Source organism: Arachis ipaensis, chromosome B8 (genome assembly GCF_059453495.1).
Source record: "Arachis ipaensis isolate K30076 ecotype BB chromosome B8, ASM5945349v1, whole genome shotgun sequence".
Taxonomy (NCBI): Eukaryota; Viridiplantae; Streptophyta; class Magnoliopsida; order Fabales; family Fabaceae; genus Arachis; species Arachis ipaensis.
The window spans coordinates 2659811-2679547 of NC_142443.1; the positions used below are offsets into that span (position 1 = coordinate 2659811).

Here is a 19737-nt window from a genome sequence, read left to right on the forward strand (position 1 = left end):
AAAACCAGATTCCCCATGCTGCTTTACCACTCATTCCACTGTACTCGAGTATTATACTATTTGTTTTTAATTGTTTAATTTAACATTATTACAATACCCTGCCTAAAATCAGATATCATTGTGCTGCTTCCTTTACATCATGTCTTTAAACATTGCAATATTGGATCATTTATTGCAAATAATGTAATCTTCACCTTTATGTAAAGTTTCATGAATTTTTATCTTTTTTTTTTTAATAAGATTTAGATGGAATGTAATTTGACTTGATTTCCTTAGCTTAAATAGTGCTTTAACATTGAATTGCTTGGTTTTACTTTTATATACTCAAAATCTTGGGATTGGAAATTAAAGGAAATAACCTTTAGAAAAATAAGTTTTGCATTCACAGCAAATTTTTTAGTTTGAATACAATTAAGTCACCAAACATACATGTATATAAATACAGAAGTTGTATTCACAATAAACTTATAGTTTGAATAATGCAACTAAACTACTAACCATACATGTATGTTAACAATTAACACAAATTTTAATTTTTTTACATTTACAACCAAAGTCACCATACATGTACAAACTCTTTATCCATTTGATCAAATTTTGAATAATTTTGACAAATATGTTTTTTAAATTAAATTTAAAGTGATTTCTAAATTTGGCTATTTACATTAAACTAATTATTGAGATTCCAATTATGTTAATTATATTCTTAGATTGGCAAAAAGAGTAAGTAAATTAAATATTGATTATTAGTCTTTTGGGCTTTTATGATGACATGAGCACCACTTCATATTTTTAAGATTCCACCTTTAATATTAATCTTGTATCTTTGAGTATTCAAGAATCTAACAGACAATAAATTCTTTCTTAGTCTTTACATGTCTCATACTTTGAATTGTGCGTATAGAATTATCAAACGTTTTGATTTGATAAATCAATATCCACAATTTTCAAAGCATAATCATCTTCCATGAACACAGATCCTGATGAAACCAATTCATAGGTATTAAACTAATTTCGATGCGAAGTCATGCTATAAATTGCAGCACAATCCATCAACCAAATATCAACTAGTCGTCCACCACCTTCATAATCTATTGCTGCTCCAAGGCATAAGATATCTCCATTGTTAGAAGTTACTTGCTGTTGGGAATAAGTAATATGATCACAATTCAATCAATCACGTGTTAAATAATTTATTATTATTATTATATTAAAATGTTAATATAATAAGGTTCTTGATTAAATTTAGAGATTTATCATTGTAATAGTGATCATAATATTGAGAGATAAGTCTTTTATAATTTAATCTAAATTGTTCTTGATCGATTATTAAAAAGGACATTAATAATCCGAAAAGATCAATATATATATAATGGTCTTTATTGGATGAAGATTAATAGATCTCATTTATTAAATTATATATATAGATGATGTGTATAGAGATATGACCATTGAACTGACTCACTTTGAGAATTCCTAATGGTTATAATTACCGCATATTTGTCAATAGGATATTCTCAAGATGAACATAGTAATAGAGTTTCTTTTGACCTGCGACTGTCATAGTAATTAATAATGTATTTATTATACTTTGATTTCGGGCACCTAATACCCTAGGGTGCTAGTTGAATGGATATTGGGTATAATTTAAATACTTGTAGAATTAATGATTAGTCAATAAGGAATCCGTCAACTCTCGGTAAAGAGTTTGAGTTCTATGATTATAATGACTGAGATGAATAAAATATTGGCCAAGGGGATTGAATGAATGAAGAAATGAGTTTGTAACAAGTTAGAGCTTGACAATTAAATCATACTCTAAGGGTTAACCAATAGTTGGAAAGATGGAAGGAATTATACTTTGTTCTTCTAAGGTTCTTAGTAAAAATATATTTCTTGAGGAGTGTTGCTAGACGCCAACCTTGATTAGTAAATTTAGTATGACTAATTTACTACCCGCACTTAGTATTGAACCTATGGGGTCACACACTAACGAGTGTTCTAATCTTTGTTATAGAATTATTTAATTATTATTTTGATTTGATCAAATAAATAATTATATTAATTCAAATGGAATATTATTATATTCTTTGCTAGCACTAAGAATATAATAATAGTATGATAATTGAGAATATTAAATGAGATTTGAGAATAATTACTTATTCTATTTCTAAATTTGGATGAGATCCTAACTGATTCTGTTTTCAAATTGAGTTATGATATGATTCATAAATTTGAAGGATTCAGATTTGGAATTTCAATATATGATAAATTAATAACAAATCTCATACTATATATATGTATGCCAAGAGTAGAGGAATGTGACGAAGACGAGAATAAAACACAAGGATTTTATTCCTTTACCTCTACACACATAAACGTATGTAAGCCTTAATTCTTGGAGAAGAATTTTATAGCATGCAAAGAGTTGCAAGAGATTTCTCAATTTAGATCAGATGTCCATTAGTCAAGGAGTTGACAGCAAATGTTTGTCTCGGTGTGGATACGCATAGGACATTCGTACCATCGAAGGAGAAAGTGATTTTTACTAGCGTACACACAGATATTTAAATCTGATCTATATATTGTTTATTATTGAAATAAAGTTTAAGCACAAAATATATCTTTAGAATTACTTTATTACTTTCGATACGTGTTATGTGTTATGAACATGGTAATCCTACACTTGCAATACCACCTTGTGAGGTTTTTGAATCAAAAAAATTTTCTATACTCTTCTTATTGAGTTAACAATCTTTTTTTATGTATTCTTTTTTTTTTGTTAGTGTGGTTAGAATTTTAAGTTTGTAATGTTTTTGCTCTGAAAGAGCATATTAGTGTCAATACCATAACAATAAAATCTAAGATAAAAAAATTCAACAAGAAAAATTTCTCCTTTTTTAATATTGAAGATCAAGACAATTTTAAAGAAGAAAAATTACTTGGATACAATTAAAGATAGACATGCAAAGTATTGCCAATGACTATAGAAAAGGAAAAGAGATGGATAATAATATTGTTGCCAACTTATACTTAGCAATGACTAATTTTGTATTGTGAAGCACTTTAAAGAAAAAGACAGCAAAAATGATTTGAGACATGCTCATTAAATTATACGAGATTAAATCATTACACAAACAGAATATTTCTCAAAAAGAGACTCTATACTCTTTGCATAAGTGAATTTACGTCAATTATGGAGCATATCAATAATCTGAATATATTATTTTCGCAGGTGACAACCATGAAACATCAGATTGGAAAAGATGAACATGACGAGCTTCTTCTTTTTTAGAGCTTAGGAGGAGGGAATGATGAAGATTGACTTAGAAGTTATTAAACCAATCTTCATCAGCCCAACATATTAACCAAGGTTATGAGAACCGAATCGATTATCGAACCAGTCAAGTGACTGATTTAATAGTTCAATGGTTCAATCTGGATTGAACTGTGGTTGAACCGATTTAATTAAATATAGAGTAAAATTATAAAAAATTCAATACATAATTTTAAAAAGTTAAATTCAATAATTTTTAAACTAATAAGATTCAAAATTTAACAATTTCACAAAATGAACAATATATAATTTATCATTAAAAGGTTATAAACAACTTCAAATATCAAAGTTTATAACTAAAGAAATCAAAACGCAGATAAATGACAAACACAATGTTTTGCAACCAAAAGAAACAATATTCAACAAACAATACTTCAACTAAACAAAGACACTACTCATCAGAAGTCATAATCATCATTAAGTGTTTCGATGTCTCTATCATAAACAGGTAATTCAAAGCCATCATCTTCACAAATACCATCAAAAGAAGTATTTGAGGATTCAATTACAACTTCAGGCATATCCACTTCAACTTCCATGTCTCCACCATCTAATAAAATAGAAAGAAAACTCAATAAAAAATCAATATTAATGACATGTATCTTTATGTAAGGAAACAAAGTTTGCTATGTCACTCACCATTAGGATACGAAGGCATAGTATTATCAGTATATATTAAACTTTTAATGCCTTCAATATCTCCATTAGTAAATTCAAGATCATCCTCCTCTGCCATTATCCAAAAATCTACTGTGTCAATGTTTTGAATGTCAATTGGATCATTATTTTTTTCTAATATAATTTTTTAATCTTTTACCTTGCAAGAAACATTTATAGCTTTTTCTTTTCGTATTTCTTTAAAGAAAAAGAAAAGGCAAAGCAAAAACAGAGGAGAGAGGACTAGGAAATTCTCAAGTTCTTGGAGATATTGGTAACCTTAAAGTGCTTAAAACTACTAATGGCATGCACATTTCACGGCCTATCACAAGTTTTTTTTTTTTTTTTTTTTTTCATAATTCAGTTTGATTGTTCTACCAAAACATATAATTTATTTCCTAAGCTAACTTGCTTGTTTCTTGTAGGAACCTTTATGCAAAACTTTTGGCAAATTCACGATCTACTGCAGTAAGAACAAATTGCTCTTTGCTAACTTTGTTAATGATCTTGAATTGAACGTCTATCTATGCATTTGGTTTTCAATGAACTTGAAACTATGGAGAAAAAGGAGATGGACAATAATATTATTGCCAACTTATACTTAGCAATAGCTGATTTTGTATTGTCAAACATCTCAAAGAAAAAGACAGCAAAGGCACTCACTAAATAGTACAAGACTAAATTATTACACAAACAAAATATTCTTCTTCTTCTTTAGAGCTTTGGAAGTGGGAATGATGAAGAGTGACTTAGTACTCTCAACTTAAGCCAATGCACTGACACCTTCTGCAGCTCAAGCTGCGTGTGACACTTCCCCTTCACTCCACACTTGCTCAGGTAGACACTCACTCATCATGAGTGGTTGCCTCAACTTTACTTCAGTTCATGGTGCTTGTGCTGTTCATGCTAAGTTGCTAACGGTGCTACCAACAGATCGATCTTTTGAGTTTAATTTATATCATTTAAAAAATTCTTTCACGTATGTATCTGTATCGATATAAGATATTGATATGTCTAAATTTTTAAAAAAATTAGAAGATTAAATATATTTTTAAATCCTCAAATACTTAAATGTTCGCGAATTAAAATATCAATGATGTATTTGTTTTTTTCTCCTTTTCATATCGTTTAGACAATACTAAGGCCCAATTTGGATAAACAATTTAAATATTTTTTTTTTTTAGAAAAAGAGCTTAAAGGATAAAAACTATTATTAAGAGTAGTTTATAAATAAGTTGTTTTGTGTTTGAATTTTTAGTTATAGAAGTAAGTTGTAGCGTTTAGATAAATAACTTAAAAAATACAATTAGTTCCATTTTATAGGCAATTGGTTCTTGTATGTGGTGAATAGTAATAAAATTTTAATTCACAATAATCTTGATGAAAATGCCAAAAAATTATTGTATAGTTAGTGTTTGTTATTTTATTGTGTATGATATGGTAGGTAAAAATAAAAAATAAATGTGAAATGTGTGTCAATGTATATTTTGTTGCTTTTTTTTTTTTTTTACTCCTATTAGAACCCCCCCTTTTCTTTTAGTAGTCAAGAACTTGCTATATCCTATAACTATAAAAATATTTAGCAAGCTATATAAAAATAAAATTAAAACTAAGATTTCATACCACACAATGTTAAATACAAATTTAATAATAAAAATAGAGTGGTAAAATGATTAAAACAATAACTAGAAGGAATACATGTAATAGGTGATTCAGATAGAACATTGTTTTAAAATAATGGTGGAGGGCCAATACTTCCCGTAAATGGAATATTGCATAAAAATAATAGTGGAATGCTGGTGCTTCTAATAGATGGAACCTTATGTGAAAATGATGGTGGAGGATCAATAATTCCATTATAAATAGAAAATATTTTTTTAATAAAAGTAGATTTTTTTTGTTGAAGTCAATTTTTTTTTTATGAAAATGATAGAATGATTTATCGAAAAGGAAAGGTCATATATTTTTATTTTTTTAAAAAACTGCTAATTAGCTTTTTAAAAAATTAAATTTTTTTTTTAAAATTATATCATAATATGTATATTATAATTTTTTATAATTCAAAAATTAAATAAAGTAGCTTCTGCTCCTTCATAAACGGACTTAGCTTTTGTTAAAAGTAACAGATTTTATGCCTAATGCAAAATAGAAAAGGAATAAGGTTATTTAGTGATGGAAATTAATAAGAAGAAATACAATGTGAAATTTGATGTCAATTTTTTTTCCATACTTATTATTATCATTTTATTATATGGAAGAAAAATATCTTTCTCCAAACCATTCCGTAGTGACATTGCACGTCATGTAATAAATAATTTTCTCTCTTTCTAAATAATAATAGTTCTTATGTTACGATTTTGAGTGTTGTATTCATTGAGAATATATATATTCTGATCATCATGTAATCTTAACAATTGATTCTATTGATATGTGATTCAAACTTTAATTTTAGGAATTGACTTAGGTGGGGAACTTAAAATAAGGATTTTGATGGTCTTAAAAATAAAATATAAAATATAATGTAAAATGATTATTTTATACTTACTTTTTTCTATTTATTTTTATCTTTTTTGGTGGATTTTTTATTTTGATAAATAAAATAATTATAATAATTATTGAAATAAATAATTTAAAAATATTTACCAAAATAAATATCATTCTCTTATTTCGTTTACACTGTAAACGAGATAATTTTGTATATATCTCGTTTACAATATAAACGAGATACATGTATTTATAAATAATTAAATATAATTTTTGAAAATAATAAAAAAATATTAATAATTTAAATTGGACCAAAACTCTTAAAAATAGAATATTTCAAATAATAGAAAAGATTGACTATTTTAAATAATAAAAAAGATAAACAGTCCATTTTAAATGATAAGGAAGATCGATTGTCCATTTAAAATAAATACATTAACATGTTTAAATTATTTAAAATGTTTTAAAATAAGCACGTGTTTAAGATGGATTGTCCATTTTAAAACATTTTAAATAATTTAAACATGTTAATGTATTTATTTTAAATGAACAGTACATCTTTCTTATTATTTAAAATAGATTATTTATCTTTTTTATTATTTAAAATTGTCTATCTTCCCTATTATTTGAAACGTTCCATTTTCAAGAGTTTGGTCGAATTTAAATTATTAATATTTTTTATAATTTTTAAAAACTATATTTAATTATTTATAAGATGCTAACTCATACAAATTAAAAGATGGCATGAAGTTGATGCACAGTAAATAAAAATAAAAAAAAAATGACGAGAGAATTAAAATAGTTATCTCCCACTCTTTCTTTCTCTCCTAATAATTGGCAAACTTCTCCTAACAATTGGCAAATAGTTATCTCTTATTATTCATCTGTTTTATTTATTTTTATCAACCTCTCCTAACAATTGGCAAATAGTTATCTCCTACTCTTCATCTGTTTTATTTATCTCTATCAATCTCTCCTAACAATTAGCAAACAGTTATCTCTTACTCTTCATCTATTTTATTTATTTCTATTAATATCTCCTAACAATTGACAAATAATTATCTTCCACTTCCTCTATTTTATCACTATTTTTACTTCTATAAAAAAAATTAGTCACATATAAATGTTAAAAAAAATGAGGTGATAACAAAAAAAAAAGATAAAATAGATATTTTCAAGTAATTTTTTTTAAATATTTTAATATAAATATATTTTATAGAATTATCTTTTATATAATAAAAATATTTTAATAGATTTAAATTTTCAACCGATAAGATTTATAAAAAATTTTGGACCACTAAAGATCCAAATATTCTTTCCTCACCTAAGAAGCCTCCTTAATTCTAAGGAATGATTCCGATTCAGCCTATATGAGAAAGAAATGGATTCTCTACTTAAATTCGCATCCATTTTAAAAGCAAATTATGATTACGATGAGACTGGAGTTTCCTTTTCGTTTATAGTTAAGCACTCCCATTCCCGATTCTGTTTGTATAGAAAATTGAAGCTTCATAGTATCGCATTTTAGTTGAATTTCCAAAAGCCACGATGGGCCTTGCCCCGAACCGGATTGGTATATTCTCAAACAAACTACCTTATTTTATGTGGAAAGAAATAAAAATAAAATAGAATTAATTCAAAATTTTAAAAAATGATTATGTTTATTATTGTAGGCCAATATAAATAATGAGAACACTCGTGCTTAGAATCTCGAATCATAAAATACAGGTGGACAATGGAGAACAACCGGACAACAGGTTTTCTTTTGATTGCTTTTGATAACTCAAAACAAATGTTAATCAGATATCTTGTTATTCTCAGTGTTTTTTTCCGATATAAATGTTTTACTTGTTTGCATGTGGATTTAAGATTTTTGATGGTCTAACTAAACCCTCTCGTGTTTATAACAAAGCAAAGTTCCTAAGTCCGATCGCACGATTTTGTTGCTAATGTTACTCGTTCTCCTTTTCAATGGTTTTTAGGATATTGGATGATTGACATTCCTGCATTTATCTGTCGTTTTTCATTTTTTATATGATTTAGTAATGGTGATTACCATCAAAGTAACACATACACAATTACGGCGTAGCAGAAATTGTCTGTAACAATTTCTTTCTAATATATTTTTTTAATTTTTTACCTCGCAAGAAACATTTATAGCTTTTTCTTTTCGTATTTCTTTAAGGAAAAGGGAAAGGCAAAGCAAAAACAGAGGAGAGAGGACTAGGAAATCGTCAAGTTCTTGGAGATATTAGTAACCTTGAAGTGCTTAAAACTACTGATGGCAACCACATTTCACGGCCTATCACAAGGTTCTCTTTTTTATTTTTATTTTTCATAATTCAGTTTGATTGATCTACCAAAACATACAATTTATTTCCTAAGCTAACTTGCTTGTTTCTTGTAGGAAACTTTATGCAAAACTTTTGGCAAATTCACAATCTACTGCAGTAAGAACAAATTGCTCTTTGCTAACTTTGTTAATGATCTTGAATTGAACGTCTACCTATGCATTTGGTTTTCATTATGTTCTGTAGAACTTGCTGCTGGATCCAAAAGCCCAATCTAACGAAGGAGGAGCTGCACAAGGGAATAAGGTGCAGTAGCATTCTGAAGACACATTCTTATGATACCTAATAATTAATGCAACTTCAACCTAATTATGTTTATTTTCAGAACTTTGTTCAACTTGAATTAGACAGTACAGCAAGTGTTCACAAGAAGCATGGTTTAGAGGAAAGGGGTGAGCATGATAATGAAAGAAAGTTTAAGAAAAGATCTTGTAGGAAAGTCATGACTCTAACTGCAGAAATTACTGCACAGAGCAAGGTACTTCACTGTTGTTTACACCCTGCATGTAATAGGAAATACTAGTCCTCTAAGGATATGCATGATATCTAAGGAGTTGGGAGTTGGTTGTTTTGTGGTTTGTACTCTTTGGATTTGGAGACATCCATGATGACATTGTTGAAGAGGATGTTCCACAAATCTAGACTCTCCCCGTTTGGGTCGACTTGTAACAACTTTCTAAAAAAAATCTTGCTGCTCACCCACGCCACCATTGCCAATCTTGCTTGCTTAACTGCTGGCTACCCACCCCTTGCTCGCCTCTCACCATGCTACCACACCGTGCAGTACTCTCTCACCACCACTGGTCCAACGTGGCAGATCTTGCCTCTGCTTCTCTTAACTAGCAAATCTCGCCTCTCATCTCTGCCTGATCATTTTTTTTTCATTTTCCTATACTGACCTTTCTATTAAGTCTGGACTAATGATCTATTATGTATTTTAGACCTGCTCTGAATCCAATTTGGACCAGAGTTTAGCTTGGACTAAAAATCTTACGAATTTGCAGATTTAGTATCACGTAAGGGTCCAAAAACAAGACCAGTTGAAATTATCAAGTCAGCTCAAGGCTAAGCCAAACCCAATGCATTAACACCCCTAGTCCAAAATATACACTTGGAAACTAAATTGTTGTTTATTTTATACTATGAAAGATTCAATTTATGTAATAAAAGAACAATTTAACATGTTGCATAACTTATAAAGACCAATTTAATCATTTGTATAAAATCTTCGGTACACAAGGATCATTTAATCTTACTGCTTTTCATAGATTTCAATTATATTTTTCCCAGGCTGCTAGAGAAGTCTTGTCTAAGCCTGATGGACAGCATGTTGACATCGATGCAGACAATGGTAATATTGACTTGGCAGTGGCTGAGTACCTTGATGATTTATACATATTCTATAAGCTAACAGAAGTATGTAGCATTCTCAACTCTTAAGCCTTGCACTGCTGTATCTATATCCTTTTCTTACTAGAATTTATGATGTAGGATGAGAGCCGAATTTCAGATTACATGAACTCACAGAATGAAATCAATGAGAAGATGAGGTCCATTACCGTGGACTGGCTCATTGATGTGCACTGGAGATTTAACCTAATGCCTGAGACAATCTATCTTACCATAAACATAATCGATCGATACCTCTCGTTGACAGTTATACCAAAAGCAGAATTACAGTTGGTGGGCATTTGCTCATTGCTCCTAGCTTGCAAATATGAAGAGATAGTAACTCCTAAGGTCACATTGCTTCCACCAAGCAACACACTTTGAACCTTTCTACTATTACTTTTAAGTTTCAATTTGTTTGTTTCGGCTGCAGGTTAAGGTCTTTGCTAAACTAACAGATGATGCTTACACCAACCAACAGATATTGGACATGGAAAATGCAATCCTTGAAAAGTTAGAATGGTATCTAACAGTTCCCACACCCTACATGTTTTTAGATCGATTCATCAGAGTTCCTGAGCAGCCAGATGTTGAGGTAACATATGTTGAGATTGCACTATTGCAATGCAAATTTAGTTCCATGGTTTCTTTAATTTGATATATTTAAACACAAAATGCAGCTGAAGAACATGGTTTTCTTCCTGGCTGAACTTGGTCTTATGCACTATCAAATTGTTCTGCACTGCCCCTCATTGATAGCTGCAGCAACAGTCTTTGCTGCACGTTACACACTCAATCGGAATCCATTCTGGACTGAAATTCTAAAGCTCAGGACTGGCTATGTTGCAGAACAGATCATGTAAATCTCTGTTTTGTTAATTCAAAGACACCTCTTTAACTTAATCTAAATGAAAGAATGATTAAACACTTGACATCTCTTTTAACAGGGAATGTTCAAAGATGTTAATCAGATTTCAGTCAAGTGCTGCGGATTCTAAATTGGATACCGTGATCCAAAAATTCTCAAGTCCAGAGAGAGGAGCTGTTGCACTTTTACCTCCGCTAGATCCCAAACATCAAGTCAATAATCTCACTTGAATTTTTTAATAAGTTGTTGCTTTTATTATTTTGGATTTCAGTCCTCGAATTTTGATAAGAGTACCGAAGGACAGATTCAAAGACTTGATTTCTTAAGAAATTAATACTGTAATTAGATTTTTTTAATAACAAATCATGATATCATATTAAATTTAGATCCTAACTGAGAACAGTGGGAGCATATTTTTTAAAATATCAAGTACATTAGTTTTTCCGGAGTCATAATGACAAGCACAGCATAGGTAAGGATAAAACGCAAATACTAAATTACTTACTAATTAGACGTTAATTAAGAATGTAAAGTTGTTTATGCCCTCTCGCCTCTGATTCTACGTGCAAGTTGAATATCTTTGGGCATAATGGTGACTCTCTTGGCATGAATGGCGCAGAGGTTAGTGTCTTCAAAGAGACCAACAAGATATGCCTCAGCCGCTTCTTGGAGAGCAGAGACGGCGCTGCTCTGGAAACGAAGGTCGGTCTTGAAATCCTGTGCGATCTCCCGTACAAGTCTCTGGAATGGGAGCTTCCTTATGAGGAGCTCCGTGCTCTTCTGGTACTTCCTGATCTCCCTCAGAGCCACCGTCCCGGGCCTGAAACGGTGAGGTTTCTTCACTCCGCCAGTGGCCGGAGCTGACTTCCTGGCGGCTTTCGTGGCCAGCTGCTTCCTCGGAGCCTTTCCACCGGTGGATTTGCGCGCTGTCTGCTTCGTACGAGCCATTTCCCCTCCAAATGAGATCTCAAAGAAAGTTGAAATTTGCGAAGAGTGATTTACAAGAAGAGGTAGCAACTAGCAACACTAGATGGTATTTGAATTGATGCGAGCGATCCCTTAGAACTTGAAAGAATATATAGCAGTGAATTAGCGGGAACTTTTCCCCAAGGGGAGCGAAGATTGCAAATGGAGCGTTTTGGATCGTAGATTAAATCTTAATCAACGGTCTCGGTGCATTTTAAATCAAAAGCCTCGGATTACAATCCTTGTGCTTTTAAGGGGTTTTTTTTTCTAATCGGCGTGGAGCCAAAAAAAATAGCCAAATTAGGATTCGTACTCAAGCTTTTTTTTTGGCGGAGCGACTCAACTAAATCCATGTTTTAGGCGGAAAAGTTATTAACTTTTTTTTAGTTTAAATATCAAAATGGTCCTGAATTTTTAATCGAGTTTCAATTTCACTCTTCATTAAAATTGCTTTAATTTTGTTCCTGAATTTAACGTGGTCGTCCTTGATGCTGCGTTTGTTTGATGGACACAGACACTAATACATAAACACAGTGGTACACGTCTATCGATTGTTTATTAAGATACGGATTTTTGAAGGATACGGTGACACATAAACATACATAAAATACATATATTTGGTATCCTTCAAAAAAGATGAGACACAGAGACACATTGATGAGACACAAATATTTACTCTTTTATACTTAGTAATTTACTCTTGTCCTTATTCCATTGGTGATAATATAGGGGTAAAATTGATATTTAGTTTATACGGTGTGTCTTGTCCAATATTACCAAACACAATAAAAAATTTGTATATCTTTATGTATATGTCTCTTTGTGTATTTGTGTCTGTGTCCATGTATTTGAAAGACAATAAACAAACGCAGCCTAAAATAACTTCTGACAACAGATTGATGACGTGATTAAATGGGGACTACGCTGTCGTCGTTTCCTTTCTTTCTTTATCACTCACACCATCATTCACCAACAGCACCACCACATACCACCTTCACCTCTTTCCAACAGGCAACACTCCCAACATCGTCATCACCACCACATTAAGAAATCACACTTCACTCTACTATCGACTCTCCTCTTTTTTCTCTTACATTTCTCTCTTTCTCTCTCTTTCTCTGTCTTTGCAACTTTTGAACTTTTTTCTGTCATCACCATCTCTCGTTTTCACCATTATGCTTTTTTTTTTCCTCCTAAATAGCAAACATTATCAACTCAAACAGCAATAATCACAAAAGAGAGTGAGGCTGAAAGAGACACAGAGAAGACAAGAGAAAAGCGTAGACGGCGAACAGATCGAGTGACACCATGGACGAAATTCAGCAAAAAAGCTCCTCGGAACAACATCGTCTCTCTTTGGTAGGAGCTGTGGAGGTCACAGAAACAGAACACAGCAGAACTTTCAGGCGGAGATTGATGTAGTAGAGGGGAGGAAGGCAATGCAAAAGAAACATGACGAGACCCAGGACAACGGTAAAATTGTGAGGTCAGAGAGAAAGAGGAGACAGCAACGGCGGCCGACAAGCTTTAAACGTCATCACAACATCTCACCATCAACTAAGGAACAGCGCCTAAGTTCATCTGAAGCGGAGGGATGTGATACCGAATTGCAACTAAGATCCCATCTGGTTGGGTGAATTTCTAAGGTCGTGTCATTGTTGACTTGATCCATTAGTTTTTTTTTTTTAACAAATACAAAATGACGTCGTTTCAATGCAAGCGTGGTAAACGATCGACTGAAAGTGTTTCAGGGACGATCAGTGTTAAGTTCAGGGACATATTTTGGATAATTTTAAGTTTAGAGACGAATTCAAAACTCAATTGCAAGTTCAGGAACCACTTTGAGATTTACTCCTTTTTTTAAATAAAAAATAATATTAAAACATTGATTTATGAAGAACTTAAAGCAAACAAATAAAATAATTAAAATATAGAAAACACTTATATACTTTTAAGAACTTTACCCGTTTCATCTTAATATGATTAAAATATAGAAAACACTTATATACTTTTTAGAACTTTACCCGTTTCATCTTAATAGTGAATGGATTTTCCATATCAAGTTCTGAAATGTCATTATTCTTTGGATGTAATAAGTATGTATAATATACTTTGCATAAAGCAAATTAGCTATTGTGACCATTTTTTGAAATTTTGTACGTGACAAAAAAATATTTTTTAAACTTAAAGATAAATTATAGGACAATTTACGTTTTTAAATTGTTTGACCCCTAATATTACGCAAATGCATTGTTTCCAATTCCAATACGCAAATGCATTGTTTCACTATTTTATGTAAACCGCTACTGGCAGCAGCAGTTTACAAGTGTGCATAAACCGCTACAACCAACCGTGGTTTACGTGTATGCGTGTGTGAGTGTAAACCGCTGCTGGCAGCAGCGGTTTACGTGTGTGCGTGTGTGAGTATAAACTGCTGCAGGTAGCAACGGTTTACGTGTGTGCGTGTGTGAGTGTAAACCGCTATAGGCTATAGCGGTTTACATGTAGTGTGTCTATTTCAAACAAAAAATAGACAATTAGATGATAAAATCCAAAGTTTTTCAGTCAACAATTAAATGATAAAATAATATATAGATACAATGACGAAACTAGGCAAAATATTAAAGAATAACCAAAAATTAATTTTATAATAAAATAAAATAAAAATAAAAATTTAAAAAATAAAATTAAAATTTATATATAATTTATATGAAAAAAATTAAAATTTAAAGGAATTATTGTCCCCTTTCTCAGTCTGAGATTCTACTTCCAAATAGATGAAAAAGAAATCAAAATAAAACAAAAAAAATTTAACAAAAAATGTTAACTGAAAAAGTTAAAATTAATTTTCAATACATATATATAGTTTCGTCTCCTTATATTGTAATTAAAATATAAATGTTATACCAAATAATTTCATTGAAAATTAAATAAACAAAAGTCACATGTATATATTTTTTAAAAAATAATGTAAATTGTACTATCTTCTAAGAATTAATGGAGGTCATATATAGTTCAGTTAGAGAGTAAATTACACAAAAAACAAGAACAAAAAATATTGTTTTAATATATTATGTGTATAATACACCTATATATCTCCCTATTTTTATGTACTCACGTATCTTTTTATTTTGTATATGTTTGATTAAAAATATTATTTATATACTAAAATAAATTACTAAAATTAATTATTATATATTTATATATAAATATATATTATTTAATTTATTTTTAATATATATTTTATATTTATATTTTAACTTATGTTTTATAATCGTGGATTTTAATATAGGCTTATGTATCATGGTCGATTTTATGTACTCGCTGCAACATCTTTTTAATTAGACTTTTCTTGTTAAATATCAGAATTTTTTGTTTGTCTGTTTTTTTTTTTCTTTAAAGACAAACATGACTTCTATGTTTTAACTCTTGTTCACTGGAAATAACTAAGTGTAGTTTTTACGTTCTGTTCAATTATTAAATTGAAAAATAATTTAAAAAAATATTATTTTTTTGCTAATTTTGCCATTCAATTTTATTTGTAATAAAAAAATCAAGAATAATTATCAGTTTTTATAAGTTTTGATTTTTTAATCAATTTTTCATTTATTTTGTTTATTCATAGTAATATGTTTTTTTAGAATTTTTTTTATATTCTCTAATGCATATTGTTATATTTTTGTAACGGAATTTTTAGTACTCATTATTCATATAAAATTTTTAATTATTTCTATTAATACATGTTCTTTTGTATAGAACTTAGTTAATTTTTATTTAATTTTGTATAATTTGACTATATAGGCAGCACACTACACGTAAACCGCTGCTGCCTATAGCGGTTTACACTCACACACGCATACACGTAAACCGCGGCTGGTTGTAGCGGTTTATGCACACCTGTAAACCGCTACTGCCAGTAGCGGTTTACATAAAATAGTGAAACAATACATTTGCGTATTGAAATTGAAAACAATGTATTTACGTAATATTGAAGGTCAAACAATTTAAAAACGTAAATTGCCCTAAATTATATCACATTGTTATCATATCGATTATGTTTTATAGTGCAGAATGTTGGTCATCCAAAAGAGAGCACGATCATTAGTGTGGCATAGATGAAGATATCAAGATAGATAAGTGGTCATACAGGATTGGATAAAATAAGGAACGAATATATAAGAAAAGAAGTTGAAATAGTACCTATTATAAAATAGATAGTAGAATTACGTCTCAGGTCATTTGGACATATGAAAAAAAGACCGACAAAACACCTACCTAATACCTAATGGAACAAGACTTTGTTGTTATTATTTTGTTTGACCGTTTCTTGAAATTTTGTGAACAACATAACACAAGCAAATGAAACAAAAGAAACCAGTACGTCCTTGAATCTCTGAATTCTAAAGCAATGTATCTTATGTGTATGTACATTATGCAATAACAAACAACAATTAAAGCCCTTGTTAGAAACTCGTCTTGCAAGGTTAAAAGGGATACAAAAGCAAACAAAAATTCAAGGGTGTGTGTGTAGTACATCATTAATCATATTCATACCCAGTTACTGGATAAGGAGAAGTCATGAAATCTAAAAGAAAGTTCCCCGGCTGTGTCTCTGGCGAGGCGGGGCGAACCAACAGGGGTGATATCACTTGAATCAGATTCATTTGGAGGCAATGGAAGAGGATGGTGTGTTGGAGGAGACAAGACCCTGAATCGATTGCTCCCTCCGCTTGAAGAAGCCAACGCTCGGTCCCAAAGGAAGACATGAAGGAGGATTGGAACTCTGGTGTGTCGGTGTAAGGACAGCTTCTGGCTTAGCGAAACTGTGTCGAAACATCGAATGGCACCGGTTGAAGAGACCATCCACGGAAGCACTTTTTGATTTGAAACTCTTGAGATAATCAACAATCTACAAGTATCTGTTGCTAGTTTATAGAGATTGCTTAGCACTGACCTTGTTGCAGGCACGTTTTCTTGATTAGTAACCGATGAAACAAATATAAATCCCTGTAACATTATAAACAAAAACTATTAGCTAAATCCTTAACCATACTTATAGATTATTTATAGAATAAGCTAAGATAGAAACCTCTTCTGTACGACTAATTGCAAAACCAAGCTTTGAATCATCCTCTTTTAGTTTTATCTCAATAGAGAACTCTCCTCCGATTGGAGCATACCAGAGGCGAACGGCACGAACGACGCCGATGTCTATTCCGTGGTAATCCTCAAAGCCATAGAGGCTTGCATTTGCTAAGTTAGATAAGTCAGATAATGATCCTGCATTCACAGTGGAAGAAGCTGTCTCTCCAGATATCTGTCACACAAGAAAGGAAAAAAAAAAGTGAATTCTAAGTAACATTATTGTATAACATAATTTTGGAGGGAATGGTAACCGATTAACCGCTACCTTAGTAAGAAGGGACTCAGTTTGAATGTTCATGAAGACAATGGGGACTCCAGAAGCTTGAGCTGCATTAAGCCAGGCATTTGCTCTGGCCAGGGTGTCATCGACATCATTGTAACGAGAAGATACTCTATCTGAAGCTTTTGGAAGGAGTAACATGGAAAGAAAGTTGCTGGAATTTGGGACTGATAGCATTTCTTGCATCCTCCTTTCCCATGGAAATGAAACAAACCCATCCTGTAGCTTTGTTCTCGTAAGTGCATTTACCATCCTAGTCGATCTTGAAGCTTTAAATGTTCAAATTGAAAACAATACAAAATAGTTAAACATGTTGAATCATCTTTTGACTTAACAAAAGCAAAGTCACGGGGTCTGCGCAACACGTGCAATGCATGAATGATGAATTCAACAAAATTTGGTGCATCACTTTTTAGGTAAAATTTGATTAAATTATAATCTAATATATTATTTTCCAATGAAAATAACTTGACTAAATAATGACCTAATTAAATATAGAAGTAGAAGTACATTGGCGATGGCGGGGAAGGTAGTGCGTAATTTACTTGCTTGAATAAAGTGAACCAAAATTAAAACATAATTACGTAACTTAACCTAAAAGTCAAAAGAAAAGAGAAGGTACCTTGAAGGTCGAAGCATTCAGCTTCGGTTCGATCCACGAACCCGACGACGTAATTTGGATCGGCGATGGAGCGAAGGACGAAGTTCTTCTTAGAAGCAGAGTCACTTGGAACGATGCAAGCCTGAAGCTCGGAGAATTCGTCGGGTCCTCGCCTGACCCGAACCACTATGGAGGTGTCCTTCTTCTTGTACGAGTCCTGAAGGATCTTATTGACGCCACTCTTTCCGTTCTTGAACGGTGACTTGAACCGGACCAAGGAATTCACGGATCCTCCGATTCGGATCTCCTCGACGATATCGCCGGTTTGAAGCATGTCGCCGGTCCACTCGTCGGCTTTGGAGCTTCCCTTGATGCACTCTATGGACAATACTTTCGGGTCTCGTGTCGGTGAATCGGAGCTGCTCTGTGCTGTTGATGCCTTGTCCATGGTCATGTTAGTTTTAACTAACCACTCAAACAGAAATTGAATTGCGTTTGTGTTAATTAAACTGTTAATTTCGTTGGTTAATCACTTCACTAATAAGTAATAACCAAGTTTTGGTGAAGATCAGAGGAATGGAGAAAGATAAGTAGTAGAAGCTTAGGTATGGAACCGCTTCGGTTCAACTATAAAAGGAGATTCATGAAGGAGGAGCATTTAATGCGAAAGTCAAAGAATCTATCGAGTTAAATGGGAAACTAGTTTCTGGATTATTTTCGTTTTATATTAATTAAAATGATTGGAAAAAATAAAAAGAAGAAAAATAAATTAGTCCAACACGTATCCACTATCCACAAGCAATACATATAAATAAACCTTCTAATTTGTGGAAAAGTATAAGATCCAAGTCTAAGAGACCATGATGAAAATTTTATATGTAGACTTAGACCAGCTTCTTCTTAAGTTCGTATATTCTATGCATTGTTATTTTTATATATGTTTTAGATTTTGTGTAATAATGAAATAATGCAAGAGAAAAGATTCCTTGTATTTTCGTGCATGTATAATATTAATATCAATGCAAGTTGTTAAAGTAGTTGTTTTTTGCTTCACACTTCATTTTAAATATAAGATTCCTACAATCATTTGTGACGATTACAGACTTATGTTAAGTGAAGCATTGCTATGTTTTTTTTTTTTTTTACCAAAGATATGAAGACTCGAACCCGCAACCTCTTAGATGAGTATGGAAAATTTATGTCATTTGAGCTATTACTCATTGGCAAACATTGCTATGTTATTAGCGACGATTTTGTACATAGTTATCAATTTGGCCTAACCTGGTCCGTCAGATAAAAAATTCAGTCATCTAATTATCAATTCGTGTTGGATCATTGTTTAATTATCAATTCGTGTTGGATCATTGTTTAAACTGATAAAGTAATTAATCCAATTAAATTTTAATCAAATCTGATAAAAATAAATTAAATTCGACTAAAATCGGTTAAAATTAACTCGGTTCGATAAAATTCCGTTAAACTAAAAAATATTATTTTCTATACATAATATTTTTTTATTAAATATATTGCATAAATAAAATTAAATTATATTTATAAATTAAAAAATATTTTATTAATTATAATATATTTTTTATTTTTATGATTATTATTTTATTTTTTATAAATATTTAAAAAATATAATAAATATAAACTAATTGA

The 19737-nt window shown here is 31.0% G+C and overlaps 3 protein-coding genes across 4 annotated transcripts; 1 reads left to right on the plus strand and 2 right to left on the minus strand.

The window, feature by feature from the left end:
- Positions 1-8175: 8175 nt before the first annotated feature.
- On the plus strand, positions 8176-11479 carry LOC107610268 (G2/mitotic-specific cyclin S13-7-like). 2 transcript variants are annotated; one of them, XM_016312338.3, is made up of 10 exons: positions 8176-8235; positions 8664-8790; positions 8886-8928; positions 9016-9075; positions 9155-9307; positions 10120-10245; positions 10321-10569; positions 10652-10813; positions 10899-11077; positions 11166-11479. In XM_016312338.3, exons 1-10 carry the CDS (start codon positions 8214-8216, stop codon positions 11314-11316), a joined length of 1272 nt encoding a protein of 423 aa, XP_016167824.1. In that variant the 5' UTR covers positions 8176-8213; the 3' UTR covers positions 11317-11479. The 2 variants fall into 2 exon arrangements, with proteins under 2 accessions (XP_016167824.1, XP_020964217.1); XM_021108558.2 differs by lacking the exon at positions 9155-9307.
- Positions 11453-12142, minus strand: LOC107613533 (histone H3.2). Its single transcript, XM_016315573.3, has one exon. The coding sequence runs from the start codon at positions 12032-12034 to the stop codon at positions 11624-11626; it is 411 nt and encodes a 136-aa protein (XP_016171059.1). The 5' UTR covers positions 12035-12142; the 3' UTR covers positions 11453-11623.
- Positions 12143-16412: 4270 nt separating this feature from the next.
- Positions 16413-18984, minus strand: LOC107614080 (uncharacterized). Its single transcript, XM_016316310.3, has 4 exons — positions 18100-18984; positions 17463-17746; positions 17142-17369; positions 16413-17059 (listed from the first exon to the last, which is right to left on the minus strand). The coding sequence occupies exons 1-4, from the start codon at positions 18530-18532 to the stop codon at positions 16601-16603; spliced, it is 1404 nt and encodes a 467-aa protein (XP_016171796.1). The 5' UTR covers positions 18533-18984; the 3' UTR covers positions 16413-16600.
- Positions 18985-19737: the final 753 nt, after the last annotated feature.